The sequence below is a fragment of the Gymnoscopelus microlampas genome (genome assembly GCF_963454915.1).
Source record: "Gymnoscopelus microlampas genome assembly, chromosome: 12".
Classification (NCBI taxonomy): domain Eukaryota; kingdom Metazoa; phylum Chordata; class Actinopteri; order Myctophiformes; family Myctophidae; genus Gymnoscopelus; species Gymnoscopelus microlampas.
In genome coordinates, this window is record NC_139949.1 from 54913127 (window position 1) to 54933126 (window position 20000).

Consider the following 20000-nt stretch of genomic DNA (forward strand, 5'->3'; position numbering starts at 1 on the left):
TTTATTTCCGTGTCTTGTCAAAAAAGACCCATCCCTTACGGGATTATTAGACACCAAAACATAAATAAACAATATCAAATTCTCTTCATAGAAGACTGCACAAAGGAAAACGTTTGGCAAACACCCAAAACAAAACAAAAATAAATCAAATAAATTACACTTCACATGTATGTTCTTTTTGCCCGTCTGTCCCAGGCCCCTTCCAAATACTCTGCAAGTGCAAATACCCTGTGCTCAAAAATCCATGTAAGTCTCTGTGCGTCATCCAACCAAATCAAGTCCGGGTTTCTACACCTCTTAAATAATCTTTGACGCAAGTCATGATACAAAGGGCAATAAAAAACAAAATGGAACTCACTCTCAATATCCACAATGTCACAGTAAATACAAACCCTCTCCTCTTCCACTACTCCTCTATACCTACCGGTCTCAAGGTGTAGGGGCAAGATCCCAGAGCGGAGTTGGGCACATAGAGATCTTTGTCTTTTGGACAATGGAGCACAAACATACTTTTCTCTAGCATAACAGCTTTTTAACATAACAAATGTTCTAAGCTTTGGTTTATATAATATGTCCTGTGACCATTTGCTCTGACAAACCATAAAGTGTCTCCTTCACCACAGAGATGTTTGCAATGCTGTTATTTTGAAAACTGTTAAGCAACCCAGCCCTCAGAAGTATATCCTCTACTGTACTTGCCCATACACCTTTTATCGAGACATCCCAATTAAAGATTTTCTTGGCAACTCTATTCTCTGGCATTTTGATTAGTCTATTCCATAAGGCTACCATGCTGCCTTTCCATCTGATCTCACATGCCTCCCATCCCATGTCTCCTGTTATTGCCAATACAGGTGCAAATGTATGTACTCCAAGGAAATAACGTATAGCCCTATTCTGGACCATTTGTCCTTTCATATTTGTGTTTAACCCCCATATCCCAGCCATATAGTCCATGACAGGGCAGACACAAGTGTGAAATAATTTGGAGTAGGCAGCATATCCCAGATCACCAAGCTGTTTAGTTTTTGCTATAATACCACCCAAAGCTCTGCTTGCAGATCCGGCCCAGACTGATGTACCATATTCAAAATGTAGATGTTCATCCAGGTTAAGACCTAAGTATTTGTAGTTCTCAACATACTGTAGTTTTTGTTCCCCTAAATAAAACTGAAAATCACGCCGCTTTACTCTGGCTTGTCTGAAATGCATGATCTGAGTATGATTACTACTATGATTAACTGTCAGTTTCCACTTTTTACACCAGTTCTCTGTACACATCAACATTTTCTGTAAATCATTTTCATTTTCTGCTACTACACTTATGTCATCTGCGTACATCAGGATATCTAGTTTGGTACTGCCATCATAGTGTAAACCCAATCCAAATTGTTTGATTTCTTTTGCCAGATTGTTGATGAATATTGCAAAGAGTGTAGGGGAGAGACAATCCCCTTGCTTGACACCAGATGGCGTTGGGAACCACCCTGAACAATAATCATTTACTCTAACACATGCCTGGGGGGCTTTATACAAAGATTGTATGGCCCAGTAAAACTTTCCATGTATACCCTCTTCCAGAAGACGATAAGCTAGTAGATCTCGGTTAACGAAATCAAAAGCCTTTTGGAAGTCGATATAACAGGCAAAGGATGACTTGTTTTGCATGATTCTGTTGTTAACTACTGTTGTAATGGAGAATACATGATCAATACAGGCTCTATTCTTTCTAAAACCATTCTGTTCTTCTACTAAAAGGTTATTTTCTTCTAGGTAGTTCATAAGTCTGGAATTAAGAATCGAAGTATACACTTTATATACTGTGCTCAAAAGACTAATGCCTCGATAGTTTAAGGGTATTCTAGGGTCATTTTTGGCGGATTTTGGTATTGGGCTTACAATAGATTTATACCAAGCTGAAGTGTGTGTGTGTGTGTGTGTGTGTGTGTGTGTGTTACCATGGCAATGAAGGGACCAAAGGACACAGCGGTGACAGAGAGGACGATGGTCGCCAAGGCAACGAGACGGAGAATACTGAAACTCTTCCATCTGACACTGCCGTCTGGAATAACAACAACAATATAAATAATCATTATAATGAGTTAAAACCTTCTATAAAACACCCTGGACAATGCTCCACACGTCCTAGACTCTTCTCTCTTCTCTAAAACACCCTGGACAACGCTCCACACGTCCTAGACTCTACTCTCTTCTCTAAAACACTCTGGACAACGCTCCACACGTCCTAGACTCTTCTCTCTTCTCTAAAACACCCTGGACAACACTCCACACGTCCTAGACTCTTCTCTCTTCTCTAAAACACTCTGGACAACGCTCCACACGTCCTAGACTCTTCTCTCTTCTCTAAAACACTCTGGACAACGCTCCATACGTCCTAGACTCTTCTCTCTTCTCTAAAACACTCTGGACAACGCTCCACACGTCCTAGACTCTTCTCTCTTCTCTAAAACACTCTGGACAACGCTCCACACGTCCTAGACTCTTCTCTCTTCTCTAAAACACTCTGGACAACGCTCCACACGTCCTAGACTCTTCTCTCTTCTCTAAAACACCCTGGACAACGTTCCACACGTCCTAGACTCTTCTCTCTTCTCTAACACAACCTGGACAACGCTCCACACGTCCTAGACTCTTCTCTCTTCTCTAAAACACTCTGGACAACGCTCCACACGTCCTAGACTCTTCTCTCTTCTCTAAAACACCCTGGACAACGCTCCACACGTCCTAGACTCTTCTCTCTTCTCTAAAACACTCTGGACAACGCTCCACACGTCCTAGACTCTTCTCTCTTCTCTAAAACATCCTGGACAACGCTCCACACGTCCTAGACTCTTCTCTCTTCTCTAAAACACTCTGGACAACGCTCCACACGTCCTAGACTCTTCTCTCTTCTATAAAACACTCTGGACAACGCTCCACACGTCCTGGAATCTTCTCTAAAACACTATGGACAACGCTCCACACGTCCTAGACTCTTCTCTAAAACACCCTGGACAACGCTCCACACGTCCTAGACTCTTCTCTCTTCTCTAAAACACCCTGGACAACGCTCCACACGTCCTAGACTCTTCTCTCTTCTCTAAAACACTCTGGACAACGCTCCACACGTCCTAGACTCTTCTCTCTTCTCTAAAACACCCTGGACAACGCTCCACACGTCCTAGACTCTTCTCTCTTCTCTAAAACACTCTGGACAACGCTCCACACGTCCTAGACTCTTCTCTCTTCTCTAAAACACTCTGGACAACGCTCCACACGTCCTAGACTCTTCTCTCTTCTATAAAACACCCTGGACAACGCTCCACACGTCCTAGACTCTTCTCTCTTCTCTAAAACACCCTGGACAACGCTCAACACGTCCTAGACTCTTCTCTCTTCTCTAAAACACTCTGGACAACGCTCCACACGTCCTAGACTCTTCTCTCTTCTCTAAAACACCCTGGACAATGCTCCACACGTCCTAGACTTTTCTCTCTTCTCTAAAACACCCTGGACAACGCTCCACACGTCCTAGACTCTTCTCTCTTCTCTAAAACACCCTGGACAACGCTCCACACGTCCTAGACTCTTCTCTCTTCTCTAAAACACTCTGGACAACGCTCCACACGTCCTAGACTATTCTCTCTTCTATAAGACACTCTGGACAACGCTCCACACGTCCTAGAATCTTCTCTAAAACACTATGGACAACGCTCCACACGTCCTAGACTCTTCTCTAAAACACCCTGGACAACGCTCCACACGTCCTAGACTCTTCTCTCTTCTCTAAAACACTCTGGACAACGCTCCACACGTCCTAGACTCTTCTCTCTTCTCTAAAACACGCTGGACAACGCTCCACACGTCCTAGACTCTTCTCTCTTCTCTAAAACACCCTGGACAACGCTCCACACGTCCTAGACTCTTCTCTCTTCTCTAAAACACTCTGGACAACGCTCCACACGTCCTAGACGCTTCTCTCTTCTATAAAACACTCTGGACAACGCTCTACACGTCCTAGACTCTTCTCTCTTCTATAAAACACTCTGGACAACGCTCCACACGTCCTAGACTCTTCTCTCTTCTATAAAACACTCTGGACAACGCTCCACACGTCCTAGACTCTTCTCTAAAACACTCTGGACAACGCTCCACACGTCCTAGACTCTTCTCTCTTCTCTAAAACACCCTGGACAACACTACACACAGTAGATAAGGTAATAGATACGGTAGATAATGGATACAGTAGATAAAGTAATAGATACAGTAGATAAAGTAATAGATACAGTACTAACCTGTGTTGCAGGTGAAACAGTAACATCGCAGCAGGTAGATTCCGTAGGCGGGGCTTATATACAGGTAGATGTGTTTGAGGTTTAACAGCACGGTGAAGAACAGCGCCCCCTCCAGGTGACGGGACTGTTAACACATTTGAAATATGTGTTTATGTCCATATAAACAGAAGTACAAGAATGCCTTGTACAAAGGACAGAAACACTGCCAGTGAATCAGGTAAGGGAAAACAGCCAGTTACAAAGTGCATGTAAGGCAGAACAGTGTTACATACAATAATGTTGGCATACTTGTCAAACACAGCGGACAACAATCATGGGTAAAGGAAACAACGCCTCCTCCAAATTGAGCGGCTTCCTATAACAGCTGATATTGAGCAGTACCTTGCTAATTGTTTAGCCCTCCTTTTGGAGAGGCCGGCCATTTGCAGGCCCCTCACAACCAACCTGTGCCCTATAGGCTACCAAAGATAAAAACCAAAAGTTTACATCTGTAGCCTAGCTGAGAGATGGTCTGCTCTAGCTGATGATATTTTAGCACTTTGGTTAGGAAGGCTTCCTCTAAGCTGCAAAAGTACAGCCTAGACTCTTCTCTCTTCTCTAAAACACTCTGGACAACGCTCCACACGTCCTAGACTCTTCTCTCTTCTCTAAAACACCCTGGACAACGCTCCACACGTCCTAGACTCTTCTCTCTTCTCTAAAACACCCTGGACAACGCTCCACACGTCCTAGACTCTTCTCTCTTCTCTAAAACACTCTGGACAACGCTCCACACGTCCTAGACTCTTCTCTCTTCTCTAAAACACCCTGGACAACGCTCCACACGTCCTAGACTCTTCTCTCTTCTCTAAAACACCCTGGACAACGCTCCACACGTCCTAGACTCTTCTCTCTTCTCTAAAACACTCTGGACAACGCTCCACACGTCCTAGACTCTTCTCTCTTCTCTAAAACACCCTGGACAACGCTCCACACGTCCTAGACTTTTCTCTCTTCTCGAAAACACCCTGGACAATGCTCCACACGTCCTAGACTCTTCTCTCTTCTCTAAAACACCCTGGACAACGCTCCACACGTCCTAGACTCTTCTCTCTTCTCTAAAACACTCTGGACAACGCTCCACACGTCCTAGACTCTTCTCTCTTCTATAAAACACTCTGGACAACGCTCCACACGTCCTAGAATCTTCTCTAAAACACTATGGACACAATCCACACGTCCTAGACTCTTCTCTAAAACACCCTGGACAACGCTCCACACGTCCTAGACTCTTCTCTCTTCTCTAAAACACTCTGGACAACGCTCCACACGTCCTAGACTCTTCTCTCTTCTCTAAACACTCTGGACAACGCTCCACACGTCCTAGACTCTTCTCTCTTCTATAAAACACCCTGGACAACGCTCCACACGTCCTAGACTCTTCTCTCTTCTCTAAAACACCCTGGACAACGCTCCACACGTCCTAGACTCTTCTCTCTTCTCTAAAACACTCTGGACAACGCTCCACACGTCCTAGACTCTTCTCTCTTCTCTAAAACACCCTGGACAACGCTCCACACGTCCTAGACTCTTCTCTATTCTCTAAAACACCCTGGACAACGCTCCACACGTCCTAGACTCTTCTCTCTTCTCTAAAACACTCTGGACAACGCTCCACACGTCCTAGACTCTTCTCTCTTCTCTAAAACACCCTGGACAACGCTCCACACGTCCTAGACTTTTCTCTCTTCTCGAAAACACCCTGGACAATGCTCCACACGTGCTAGACTCTTCTCTCTTCTCTAAAACACCCTGGACAACGCTCCACACGTCCTAGACTCTTCTCTCTTCTCTAAAACACTCTGGACAACGCTCCACACGTCCTAGACTCTTCTCTCTTCTATAAAACACTCTGGACAACGCTCCACACGTCCTAGAATCTTCTCTAAAACACTATGGACAACGCTCCACACGTCCTAGACTCTTCTCTAAAACACCCTGGACAACGCTCCACACGTCCTAGACTCTTCTCTCTTCTCTAAAACACTCTGGACAACGCTCCACACGTCCTAGACTCTTCTCTCTTCTCTAAACACTCTGGACAACGCTCCACACGTCCTAGACTCTTCTCTCTTCTATAAAACACCCTGGACAACGCTCCACACGTCCTAGACTCTTCTCTCTTCTCTAAAACACCCTGGACAACGCTCCACACGTCCTAGACTCTTCTCTCTTCTCTAAAACATCCTGGACAACGCTCCACACGTCCTAGACTCTTCTCTCTTCTCTAAAACACCCTGGACAACGCTCCACACGTCCTAGACTCTTCTCTCTTCTCTAAAACACCCTGGACAACGCTCCACACGTCCTAGACTCTTCTCTCTTCTCTAAAACACTCTGGACAACGCTCCACACGTCCTAGACTCTTCTCTCTTCTCTAAAACACCCTGGACAACGCTCCACACGTCCTAGACTCTTCTCTCTTCTCTAAAACACCCTGGACAACGCTCCACACGTCCTAGACTCTTCTCTCTTCTCTAAAACACCCTGGACAACGCTCCACACGTCCTAGACTCTTCTCTCTTCTCTAAAACACTCTGGACAACGCTCCACACGTCCTAGACTCTTCTCTCTTCTCTAAAACACCCTGGACAACGCTCCACACGTCCTAGACTCTTCTCTCTTCTCTAAAACACTCTGGACAACGCTCCACACGTCCTAGACTCTTCTCTCTTCTCTAAAACACTCTGGACAACCCTCCACACGTCCTAGACTCTTCTCTCTTCTCTAAAACACCCTGGACAATGCTCCACACGTCCTAGACTCTTCTCTCTTCTCTAAAACACTCTGGACAACGCTCCACACGTCCTAGACTCTTCTCTCTTCTCTAAAACACTCTGGACAACGCTCCACACGTCCTAGACTCTTCTCTCTTCTCTAAAACACTCTGGACAACGCTCCACACGTCCTAGACTCTTCTCTCTTCTCTAAAACACTCTGGACAACGCTCCACACGTCCTAGACTCTTCTCTCTTCTCTAAAACACTCTGGACAACGCTCCACACGTCCTAGACTCTTCTCTCTTCTCTAAAACACTCTGGACAACGCTCTAAGAAATAAAATCACATAAAATGTTCTCACCTGTAAATGTCTGGCCAGAGACAACAGCAGGAAACCGAATAACATCCCATTATACTGGAAATGAATGTCTGACAATACATGAAGGATATTATAATATTACAGTTAGAGGAGTGTGTATTTAACAGTGTGTATATAACTGTGTGTATATAACTGTGTGTATCAGTGTGTTTATAACAGTGTGTATCAGTGTGTGTATAACAGTGTGTATCAGTGTGTGTATAACAGTGTGTATCAGTGTGTATATAGGTGTGTACATTAAGGATACGGTCTAACAGCAGTAGTCCTGTGTTCCACAGTGTGTGTGTGTGTGTGTGTGTGTGTGTGTGTATAGGTGTGTACATTAAGGATACGGTCTAACAGCAGTAGTCCTGTGTTCCACAGCAGAAGGACAGACAGGATGAAGACGGGTCTGGACAGAAGGTCCTTGGACACACCCTGATCCTTGATGCTCCTACAACACCTGTACGCACACACACACACACACACACACACACACACACACACACACACACACACACACACACACACACACACACACACACACACACACGCGCGCGCACACGCACACACACACAATTTCACAATTTTAGTAATGCTGCAAGGTGTTATCAATGATACTAATGAAGGCTCTGTTATATAGTTTATTATCATAATATAATATAATATATATTATTATTGTTATCAATGATACTAATGAATGTTATATAAAAAGTATACTAATATTCATGTCAGAGAAGCATTAAAGTGTCAGTCAACAGTAAAGTTAAAGGACTTCAAAACTGTACTCGAGTACATTTAGCTGAATAAAAGTACTTTGATTAGTCACCTTTACAACGAGGTACAGATTATAAGGATCGGGCATTTGTGGAATGAGCAACACAGCTAAACGTGTGGGTAGGCCTCCAAACAATGTGCCAAAAAAACAAACAGTTTTGTCCATTCTGAAAAACACGTGTAAACACTGAATTTGAAAAAGCAATGCCTGTTTATTCCAAATGATTTTGTATTATCATCTGGATAATTCAACATCTGTGTCAACTGCTAAAAGTACCAGTGACAGCAGCTTAGAAACTTGGCAAATATCATTGATGTAAACAATAAAAGGTTTGGGCCCCAATACTGACCCCTGGGAGACGCCACAAGCAATGTCCAAATGATTTGAGCTGTATTTGCCCAGCTTCACAAACTGTTGACGTCTGTCCAAATAACTTTGTTTTAATCCAGTCTACTGCAATGCCTCTAATACCAATTTTCTCCAGTTTGTTTATCAATATGTTGTGATAGATAGTGTCAAAAGCTTTTTTGAGGTAAATGAATATTCCAATTGCATCTGTGATTCTTTCAATGGCTTCCATCAATGCCTGAGATGTTGATCTGTTAGTTCTAAAACCATATTGACTCTCTGAGAGTAGGCTACATTAAATCTTTACAAAAAAGAATCTAGTCTGCTATTGAAAAGTTTCTCCAGTAGGCCTATCTTTGAAAATTGTGACCAATTGGTTCCATTTGGACACTGAATTACAGACCCATAAGGGTCCATTTGGTTTGTACACTCCCGAGTTACAGACCCATATAAGGGTCCATTTGGTTTGATTTGTACACTCTGAGTTATAGACCCATATAGGGTGTACCAACGTCGCGTCACCAAAAGTTCGCCACGCCCCCTTTTCGATGCTACAGCCCGTGAGGGGTCAGACTGTACATAGAGACGGGTTTAAGACTAGAGAGTGACGGTGGTTTGTGTTCTTAGTGCACACTGTACATGTGTGGCTGGTCTATGAGAAAGCTGTTCACATGTCTCAGCTCTCCTCTTCAAGATTGAATACAGTGTGAGGCTAACAATGTATTCAAGAGAAGAGACTAGTATGGCTTGGATCTCAGCTGTACCACACAAAGAGTTAACGTTCAACAACCTGCCCAAATACAGCCGTGTTTGTTCATGTTATTTACTCAAAGGTACATTTTTACCAAAAACATGAAACTGCTATTTATTTTTTACTTACTCTCTCACAGAGTAGATAAACATGAGGTAAAGTACTTAGAGTAAAAGTACTTACTCTCTGACAGAGTAGATGAACAGGAAGTCGGTACAGATGACAGACAGCCTCTGGAACAGCACGGTGGCAGAGCTGCAGTACTGCAGTCTGTCCACTAGGAGCATGTCAGAGTCCACATACTGAGCCAGCTGAGACAAGGAGAACTGGAACCAAGCGAACAGAGGAGGGTAGTCCAAGGTCCACTCTGATGTGTTCTGTAACACACACACACACACACACACACACACACACACACACACACACACACACACACACACACACACACACACACACACACACACACACACACACAAGTATAAGCTATTAAAACAGAGAAAGCAGCATCTGTGTCATTTTAGATTGTTTGCGTTGGCTACTCAATAACAGCAGATCTACACACGAATCCACAGAGCTCTGCCCTGTAGGTTAGCCTGGCCCTGCCCTGCTATTCAATAATAGCAGATCTACAAGCTCACAGTGCGTCACTTGGTGGCACGCTGTGAGCTTATAGATCTGCTATTATTTAACTTTTTTAACAAAAAACATCTTCAAAGTGTGGGAACGAGTGATTTAGATTTTTTTTTTTAAATCTATTCATTTGATTACTCATAGAAGAGGTTAGGGTTAGTGGACAACTGACTTATATCACTATGTGTCTCCTCTCTGTTAGCTTTATGACTGTGACTTATATCACTGTGTGTCTCCTCTCTGTTAGCTTTATGACTGTGTGACTTATATCACTGTGTGTCTCCTCTCTGTTAGCTTTATGACTGTGACTTATATCACTGTGTGTCTCCTCTCTGTTAGCTTTATGACTGTGTGACTTATATCACTGTGTGTCTCCTCTCTGTTAGCTTTATGACTGTGTGACTTATATCACTGTGTGTCTCCTCTCTGTTAGCTTTATGACTGTGTGACTTATATCACTGTGTGTCTCCTCTCTGTTAGCTTTATGACTGTGTGACTTATATCACTGTGTGTCTCCTCTCTGTTAGCTTTATGACTGTGACTTATATCACTGTGTGTCTCCTCTCTGTTAGCTTTATGACTGTGACTTATATCACTGTGTGTCTCCTCTCTGTTAGCTTTATGACTGTGACTTATATCACTGTGTGTCTCCTCTCTGTTAGCTTTATGACTGTGTGACTTATATCACTGTGTGTCTCCTCTCTGTTAGCTTTATGACTGTGACTTATATCACTGTGTGTCTCCTCTCTGTTAGCTTTATGACTGTGTGACTTATATCACTGTGTGTCTCCTCTCTGTTAGCTTTATGACTGTGACTTATATCACTGTGTGTCTCCTCTCTGTTAGCTTTATGACTGTGACTTATATCACTGTGTGTCTCCTCTCTGTTAGCTTTATGACTGTGACTTATATCACTATGTTCAACCCAAATCCCTGTTGCAGACGCATCTGACTGCTGAGTCCTTCAGCTACAGTAGAGGAACCCTTAGAGCCCTTATTTGTTCATTTGCGCTACTTTTCTATGTGCTTAAATGTGCAGGTTTCTCAGCTGTTCAATAAGCCTCGTTAATTAATTAGCCCACTTGTCGCATCAAAGCAGCAGCATTGTAATGTTTAAATTAAAATCCACTTGTACTGGTAGTAGCTGCTATAGTAGAGCTTAATAGCCACAGTGGCCACTGTCAATCTGTCAATCTGTCAATCTGTCAATCTGTCAATCACTGTCAATCTGTCAATCTCAGACACCTGACCTAATATTTTGAGGGGAAACATGTTTTTTTTTAATAAAATAAATAAACAATAATTTAAAAAAATAACTACATACCTCTTGGTATAGGATTAGATCTACAAACCTTACAAGATTAGATCTACAAACCTCAAGGTATAGGATTAGATCTACAAACCTTACAGGATTAGATCTACAAACCTTATAGGATTAGATCTACAAACCTCATGGTATAGGATTAGATCTACAAACCTTACAGGATTAGATCTACAAACCTCATGGTATAGGATTAGATCTACAAACCTTATAGGATTAGATCTACAAACCTCATGGTATAGGACTAGATCTACAAACCTTATAGGATTAGATCTACAAACCTCATGGTATGGGATTAGATCTACAAACCTTACAGGATTAGATCTACAAACCTCATGGTATAGGACTAGATCTACAAACCTTAAAGGATTAGATCTACCAACCTTAAAGGATTAGATCTACAAACCTTACAGGATTAGATCTACAAACCTTAAAGGATTAGATCTACAAACCTTACAGGATTAGATCTACAAACCTTAAAGGATTAGATCTACAAACCTCATGGTATGGGATTAGATCTACAAACCTTAAAGGATTAGATCTACAAACCTCATGGTATGGGATTAGATCTACAAACCTTACAGGATTAGATCTACAAACCTTACAGGATTAGATCTACAAACCTTAAAGGATTAGATCTACAAACCTTAAAGGATTAGATCTACAAACCTCATGGTATGGGATTAGATCTACAAACCTTACAGGATTAGATATACAAACCTTAAAGGATTAGATCTACAAACCTTAAAGGATTAGATCTACAAACCTTAAAGGATTAGATCTACAAACCTTACAGGATTAGATCTACAAACCTTAAAGGATTAGATCTACAAACCTTACAGGATTAGATCTACAAACCTCATGGTACCATCTGGACACAGGGAGGCTGTGTGTGATCGCCAGCCAGTTCCTGTGGACCTCGAAGTCTGTGGAGTGACTGACACACACACACACACACACACACACACACACACACACACACACACACACACACACACACACACACACACACACAGAATGCATCAATCAGGAATATGAATAATTGGACAGATCCGTCTTGATGATTTGACTAAAGATATAATGTCTACAGATGTGAGTGATGTTTGGACAACATTTGTGGGAGTAATATAAAAAAGAATGAATTCACACATAGTGTGAATGTGTGTGTGAAGTTTCACATAAATTGCATGCTGTGTTCATGATTTGAGGCATTTTGTTCAAAACGGAGCACTCCTGTAAACTTTGGAAGCCATTCATAGCCAATCAGGATGGAATATGGAAAATCTGAAAGACTTGTTTTGTTTAATGACTATTAGAGATACTGTGTACCGATTTGCGTGATGTTTGGATAAAATCTGTAGGAGTATACTGTCAAGATAAGTGTTTTGTAAAAAGTGGCCTCGTGGTGGCGCTATAACAGGCCCATGTGAAACATGTGGGGCAGAGGTTCTGCTGTGGCATCCAGGGAGTGTGTGTGTGTGTGTGTGTGTGTGTGTGTGTGTGTGTGCACAGTTTGGCTGTGATCAAGACCATTGGTTCTCAAAGTGGGGTCCGGGGACCCCCAGGGGTACTTGAGGGGGTTCCAGGGGGTCCCCAGCTAAATGATGGACAGGAACCAAATGAACCCTTATGGGTCTGTAACTCTGAGAGTGTACAAATGGAACCAAATGGACCCTAACGGGTCCATTTGGTTCCATTTGTACACTCTCAGAGTTAAATTAACATTGATTTTACAATATAAATTGGGGTCTCAGAGATAGAGATGACATTAAATGGGGGTCCGTAGCCCTAATGCATGTCAAACTGGGGGTCCTTGAAATTAAAATGATTGAGAATCACTGCTATAGAGCCGTAAAAATCGTCTCTTATGGGGGTCCCTGGCATATCTTTTCAAATGGGGGTCCGCGGGCTAATAAGTGTCAAATTGGGGGTCCTTGACATGAAAAAGTTTGAGAACCACTGATCAAGACAACGCTGCCGGAGACTAGCTGTCCACAGACAGAATGACACACACACACAGGACACACGGACACACAGACGGACGGACGGACGGACAGGGTGCAAAACATACTCTCTCGCCAAGCCGTTCGGCCTGGCGGAGACAGTAATGTAAATTCTTCATAGATGTCGCCTCTACTGATCTGTCTGCAGCACAGCGACATCTTGTGGCGAGTTGGTGTATAATGTTACAGTAAACTGTAAACTATTTTAAATGCTGGTCAAACAGCTGTTATTTATACATACATTATATATTATATATAAATACATTCATGAATACATACACAAACGTTCATATTAAATGTTTATATTCACATAAAAAGTAAACAGTGGCTTTATGATGATGTGGCTTAAAGCTGCTGTTAGCCTGTTAGCTGCTAGCCAGTAAAACATGATAAATCATAATATATTATAAACTTTATAAAGAATGTATTTTACTCACTACGCGTTCATAAAGAGACATTTCATTAAAGAAACGCCGAGCGCTAAAATATAAAACCAACTCCAACTGTCAGCCGCCATGACACTACGTCACATGACACTACGTCACGTGACACACACGTCACTTATTTTGTCATCTGAACCTTTATTGAGAAGCTGCCTTTATTGACAACCGTGATTTGTGTAAAAAGTCTGGGTTCCTATTGGTCACTCAGTGCTCACATCCTGTCTAAAGCCCGCCTACTGCATCCGGTTATTTGTACTGACACGTACATCACATAAAAGCTGTTTCCGTATCCGCTCCAAACCGGATGTTCATTCTGCTCAGTGAACTGGTCCCCGCGAGGCTTCGGCGAGTCTTGGACGCCGGAAAACGTCGTTTGGGCGGAGCTAATGTGACGTCAGCACAACAGACAGCCAGACAGACGCGCATGGAAACAAAGTAACTTCTGAAGCTTCATCAGTTTAATGACTTTAAACTCTTTGTTAGGATTGAACTAATAGACTTTAAACCCATTTGAAGGATTAAACTAATACAGTTACTTGAGTTTTAGGCATTTAATTCCTAAAGTAAGACTATTAGGGATTTCATTCCTAAAGTAAGACTATTAGTATTACTAGGGATTGACTTAATAAAGGTTTTGGTATTAAAGGTAATTATGTCGTTAATAATGAACAAAGTTCTGCGCTCTATGATGCTAAAGAGTCATGTTTACCAGAAGGTCAACGTTAGAGGTAAGTTTACAATATTACTGTTACAATGAAGTATTATTATTTAATACTATGAGTGTAAATACTCAAATGAATACATTTTAAAACACCTTTTAAATCACTAGTTCTCACACTTTCACAATGTATTTTTTTTAAAGTTCGTTAATAGCAGATCTACAAGCTTGTAGATCTGCTATTACTGAATAGCTAACGCACACATCTACAATGACACAGATGCTGTTTTAATGGGTTGTACTACTGTGTGTGTGTGTGTGTGTGTGTGTGTGTGTGTGTGTGTGTGTGTGTGTGTGTGTGTGTGTGTGTGTGTGTGTGTGTGTGTGTGTGTGTGTGTGTGTATGTGTGTGTGTGTGTGTGTGTGTCAGGTATCCAGTGTGGGGTGTGCGTGTGCACACACACACTCAGGAAGGTGGACCTGACTCCTCTGGAACATCGCAAATTGACCTTTGACTCCCACGGTCTGGTGAGACAGCTGGAGGACAGTGGTGAGACATCTGTCTGTCTGTCTGTCTGTCTGTCTGTCTGTCTGTCTGTCTGTCTGTCTGTCTGTATGTCTGTAATCTCTCAAGAACAGATTCTGCTCTGTGTTTGAATCTGTCGGGGGGGTTCGTCATATCGCGTACGCACTGGCCTACAAGTGGGCGTGCCTTCAGATCAGGAAGCAGGCCGCGCTTTACCCAATCAAATGTAGTGGGCGGGATCTACGTGTCCGCCGATCCTTCCCCTCCAGAAACAAACCGAAACTCATTTTAACAATAGCGTCCTCGGAGCAGACAAAACCACAGAAAGATATTCACATTTTAACTTACTCTTTCATCATAGAAACAAGTGGGTTATAACCAAAACCATCCATGTTCTCTGGGAGAAGTGGTGTTAGTGTTCTGTGTAGAAATATTGTTAGTGGGAATGAAAACATAGTCGCACCACAGGAAGTGAAAGGCTGAAGGCACCAAAACCCCGGTTTCCTTGCGTACGTGTGCTACGTCTTCTTCCTCCCAGAGCCAAGTGAGATAGTAAAAAACAGCAGAGGGCGCTGTTTTTCCTTTTCATTTGGCGATGGGTTCCCAGATTGGTCTGTCTGTGGTGAGTGAGACAGCTCAAATATGATTCTGCCTGAAAATGTTGAGTCTGTGTTTCATTATAATGTGTTGAGTGTGTTTAATGTTCAGTATAATGTTCATTATAAATGTTGAGTCTGTGTTTCATTATAATGTGTTGAGTGTGTTTAATGTTCAGTATAATGTTCATTATAAATGTTGAGTCTGTGTTTCATTATAATGTGTTGAGTGTGTTTAATGTTCAGTATAATGTTCATTATAAATGTTGAGTCTGTGTTTCATTATAATGTGTTGAGTGTGTTTAATGTTCAGTATAATGTTCATTATAAATGTTGAGTCTGTGTTTCATTATAATGTGTTGAGTGTGTTTAATGCTCAGTATAATGTTCATTATAAATGTTGAGTCTGTGTTTCATTATAATGTGTTGAGTGTGTTTAATGTTCAGTATAATGTTCATTATAAATGTTGAGTCTGTGTTTCATTATAATGTTTGTTTATCTCAGGTTTGGAGAAACCTCAGGCAGAGATCATAGTCTCTGCTCTGGTTACCTTGACGACAGCCAATATGGACATTGTTTATAAAGACATGGTGACAACCTCACATCAGGTGTGACACACACACACACACACACACACACACACACACACACACACACACACACACACACACACACACACTGAATGCTTGTGTGTGACGTAGCAGGAAGCACTGCTCTGATTGGTTTTTAGGTCTAACCAATAGAGTCCGTTTGGATCTTTTTGTAACCGCCCCTTGGAAAAAAATCTATCGCTGAGAGGGACCAGACTGACATCCACACAGTGTGTCGTGTGATATTGTCTGTAATGTAATGTAATGTAATGTAATGTAATATTGTCTGGCCACGCGAGGCTACAGTACACAGGCACACTACACACTACAGTACACACTACACACTACACACTACACACTACACACTACACTACACACTACACACTACACACTACAGTACACACTACACACTACACAGGCACAACACAGAGGAGCTCCACTGATCTCACTGAACACAGTGTTGGCACAAAAAGGGTTTCAAATTGGTTCTACTGCCATGTCAACATAATGTGGAATGCTCTACCAACATGAATATATTATTATATTATATTATATTATATATAATCATGAATATATGATATTATATATAATCATTAATATATGATATATCTCCTCTAGGAGATATATCATATATTAATGATTATATATAATATAATATATTATATATAATATAATATATTATATATATGATATTATATAATGATTAATATATGATATATCTCCTCTAGGAGATATATTATATATATATTATATTATATTATATAATGATTAATATCAGATATATCTCCTCTAGGAGATAGCTCTCCAACAGATCTTAGCTCATCTAGACTCCATCAGAAAAGACATGGTGATCCTGGAGAAGAGTGAGTTTGCCAACCTACGCTCTGAGAACGCAGTACGTCACCAATGTTATACTTTTATACAACTAGACTAGAGTCCCAGAAAAGACTAACGCAACTAAATTGTATTTAATTAACTCTCGGCACACTATTCTTTTCTGTTTATAATGTTTGTAATTTTAAAAAGAAAACTGTAGTTGAAATGAGCTTGTTACCTTGTAGGACTTTATAAAAAATAAAATAAAAATGTATTAAAAGCCCTGGCCCAGAGCGTTGGTGACTTCTATCTATCTATAGATGTATAAGTTGTACTTCTATCTATCTATCTATCTATCTATCTATCTATCTATCTATCTATCTATCTATCTATCTATCTATCTATAGATGTATAAGTTGTACTAATCCTTTGAAGTGTTCATTCTTACAGAAGATGAAGAGAGAGTTGGATCAGTTAAGAAACAGATTGATGGTAAGAACTAACTAACTAAATGATGTCCTGTTTATTATAGTAGAATATATGTATATATATATATATATATATATATATATATATATATATATATATATATATATATATATATATATATATATATATATATATATTATATTATATTATAATCCTGAAGGGATTTATTTGACCGGTGACTCATTTATCCCTTATTACACAGCAGCTACTTAATAAAAAAATGAATAAATTGGCCCAAAAGTAACAACAAAACAAAGTATTGTGTTGTTTGAAAAAGGGTTTTGTTTTGTTTTTTCACTTTTTGGACATTAGCAGAGATATGTGAAATAAAGTATTGTATTCCTTATCATATATATCATATGTAACTAAGTATTTATATCATATATGTAATAAAGTATTGTATTCCTTATCATATATATCATATGTAACTAAGTATTTATATCATATATGTAATAAAGAATGGTGTTGTTTCTCAGGAGGAGAGTCAGAAGATCAGAGCAGAGACTAAACTGGACATAAACCTGGAGAGAAGTCGTGTCTCTGATATGGTGACTAGTTTAAATATAACATTACCATAATATATAATCATATATTATATATTATACATCATATACTATAAATCATATATTATACATCTGTGATATGGTGACTAGTTTAAATATAACATCATAATATATAATCATACATTATATATTATACATCATATATTATACATCTGTGATATGGTGACAAGTTTAAATACCATTTAACTCATTTAAGGGTGACTTCTGACGAGATGTCGGCCAAACGCACACATTGTCAAGATCGACTTTTAGTTTTGTATTTTGTAATTTTGTGTGTGTGTGTGTGTGTGTGTGTGTGTGTTTGTGTGTGTGTGTGTGTGTGTGTGTGTGTGTGTGTGTGTGTGTGTGTGTGTGTGTGTGTGTGTGTGTGTGTGTGTGTGTGTGTGTGTGTGTGTGTGTGTGTGTGTGTGTGTGTGTGTGTGTGTATATTCTTCCAGTTTACTGAACAGGAGAAGAAGCTAATGGAGGCCAGTACAGAGTTCCACCACAAGGTCCACTTCAATATAATGATTATTATTATTATTATTATGATTATTATTACATTTATGATTATTATTATGATTATGATTATGATTATTATGATTATGATTATTATTATTATTATTGACCTTTAACATGTGTTTGACCTTTAGAAAGCAGACATTGACCTTGACAACACAGAGACCAGTAAGAAGATTGACCTGCAGGTCGCCTCCCTGAAGACCTTACTGGAGTCACTGAAACTGGAGACCATAAGATACCTGGCAGGTACATGTACATACATATATATATATATATATATATATATATATATATATATATATATATATATATATATATATATATACTACTGTACTGTATACACTATATACATATACATATATATACTACTGTACTGTATACACCATATACATATATATATATATATATATATATATATATATATATATATATACATATTACTATACTGTATACACTATATACATATACATATAATTATACATATACATATATATATATCTCTGCTATCCAGCGTGAACCTGTTTCCTCAAAAACGCTCATTGTTCAGGAAATGAAAAAACAAAATATACGTTTTTCAGGAAATGAGGAAAACCTTATATATTTAAAACAAAGCAGTACTGCCTCATCATAGTTGGTAAAGTGACTTTATATATTGTCAGATACTTGCATGTGTCATTATATTATCACCGCTTTACCCAAATCCAGCTCAAGTGGAGTTAGTAGTTTCAGACGAGCAGAAATCAAGCTGAAATGGAGTCCAAACAGCTGACCGTACCGTAGCTCCACTGCTGAGGGAGAGGTTTCTAATGGGTTTAATTCCCCAAAAGCTAACAATGGATCTCCAAGCTCACAATGCTGTGAATTAACAAGTGCTTCATGACACTTATTATATATATAGGCCTACAATAATAAACAGGACTTTACAATAACTTCTGCAAAGAGAGGTTCACAGAGTTGGAGTTTGAGTAGAAACAGAAATGCTATGAACGTCTTTCTTCTTGTCACATTGCTCTCCTCATTAAACACTTCATCGGTTTTAGAAATATAATGACTTGTTTTCATAACATTAGCGTCAGTGCTAAGTTTGATAAACAGGTACACTGCATAGTTTTAACAGACTGCCGGTTGATCAAGCCCTGACTTACGTCCCAGTAGCTACTGTCCCCACGGTCAGTCCTCTTAGGACAAGACAGGGCTACTCAGTCAGCTTCTCCAGAACTACTCTGCTGGGGCCGGGGAGGTTCTGGCACGTGGAGGGACCAGGCTCTGTGGATGGCCTACTGGCCGGGCTCCTCTTTCGTCTCCCCAGGTCCAGGACCGCACCCCCCCGATTCAAACATTTCATTCTGGCGTGATGGTTTCTTGGGCCGTGGTGGTACTGCAGGCTCCACTTGCGTCTTGCTTGAATGGCCCTCCTAAAGGCCTCACCGTGGGTTTGTTGGGCTTCTTCCTCACGGAAGACACAGGCTGGGGCGTTAACCCATACTGCTCCAGGATACCGTCTACGTTCCGGCTGTCACCCGTCTCTCCGGTGGTCACCAAACTATTCCTGGTTGTCACGTAGTCTATTCCTAT

At 40.7% G+C, this 20000-nt stretch overlaps 2 protein-coding genes across 4 annotated transcripts in view; one reads left to right on the forward strand and one right to left on the reverse strand.

The window, feature by feature from the left end:
• The window catches only part of alg8 (ALG8 alpha-1,3-glucosyltransferase), a 21404-nt gene extending 7637 nt beyond the window's left edge, over positions 1–13767 (reverse strand). Inside the window, exons 1-7 of one of the 2 annotated variants that reach the window (XM_084074045.1) lie at positions 13681–13767; positions 12099–12177; positions 9473–9666; positions 7766–7875; positions 7416–7483; positions 4296–4419; positions 1959–2062 (exon numbers count right to left, since the gene is read on the reverse strand). In XM_084074045.1, the coding sequence (XP_083930171.1) occupies positions 1959–2062; positions 4296–4419; positions 7416–7483; positions 7766–7875; positions 9473–9666; positions 12099–12177; positions 13681–13760 (759 nt within the window). In that variant the 5' untranslated portion in view covers positions 13761–13767. Of the gene's footprint in view, positions 1–1958; positions 2063–4295; positions 4420–7415; positions 7484–7680; positions 7704–7765; positions 7876–9472; positions 9667–12098; positions 12178–13680 lie in introns of those variants that run through there. The other variant, XM_084074046.1, reaches the window with a different exon arrangement.
• Positions 13768–14108: 341 nt separating this feature from the next.
• Positions 14109–20000, forward strand: part of ccdc90b (coiled-coil domain containing 90B) — a 6938-nt gene continuing 1046 nt past the window's right edge. The window contains exons 1-8 of one of the 2 annotated variants that reach the window (XM_084073927.1): positions 14109–14414; positions 14774–14893; positions 15971–16074; positions 16850–16951; positions 17323–17364; positions 17838–17909; positions 18362–18415; positions 18557–18671. In XM_084073927.1, the coding sequence (XP_083930053.1) occupies positions 14339–14414; positions 14774–14893; positions 15971–16074; positions 16850–16951; positions 17323–17364; positions 17838–17909; positions 18362–18415; positions 18557–18671 (685 nt within the window). In that variant the 5' untranslated portion in view covers positions 14109–14338. The remainder of the gene's footprint in view (positions 14415–14773; positions 14894–15970; positions 16075–16849; positions 16952–17322; positions 17365–17837; positions 17910–18361; positions 18416–18556; positions 18672–20000) is intronic. The other variant, XM_084073928.1, reaches the window with a different exon arrangement.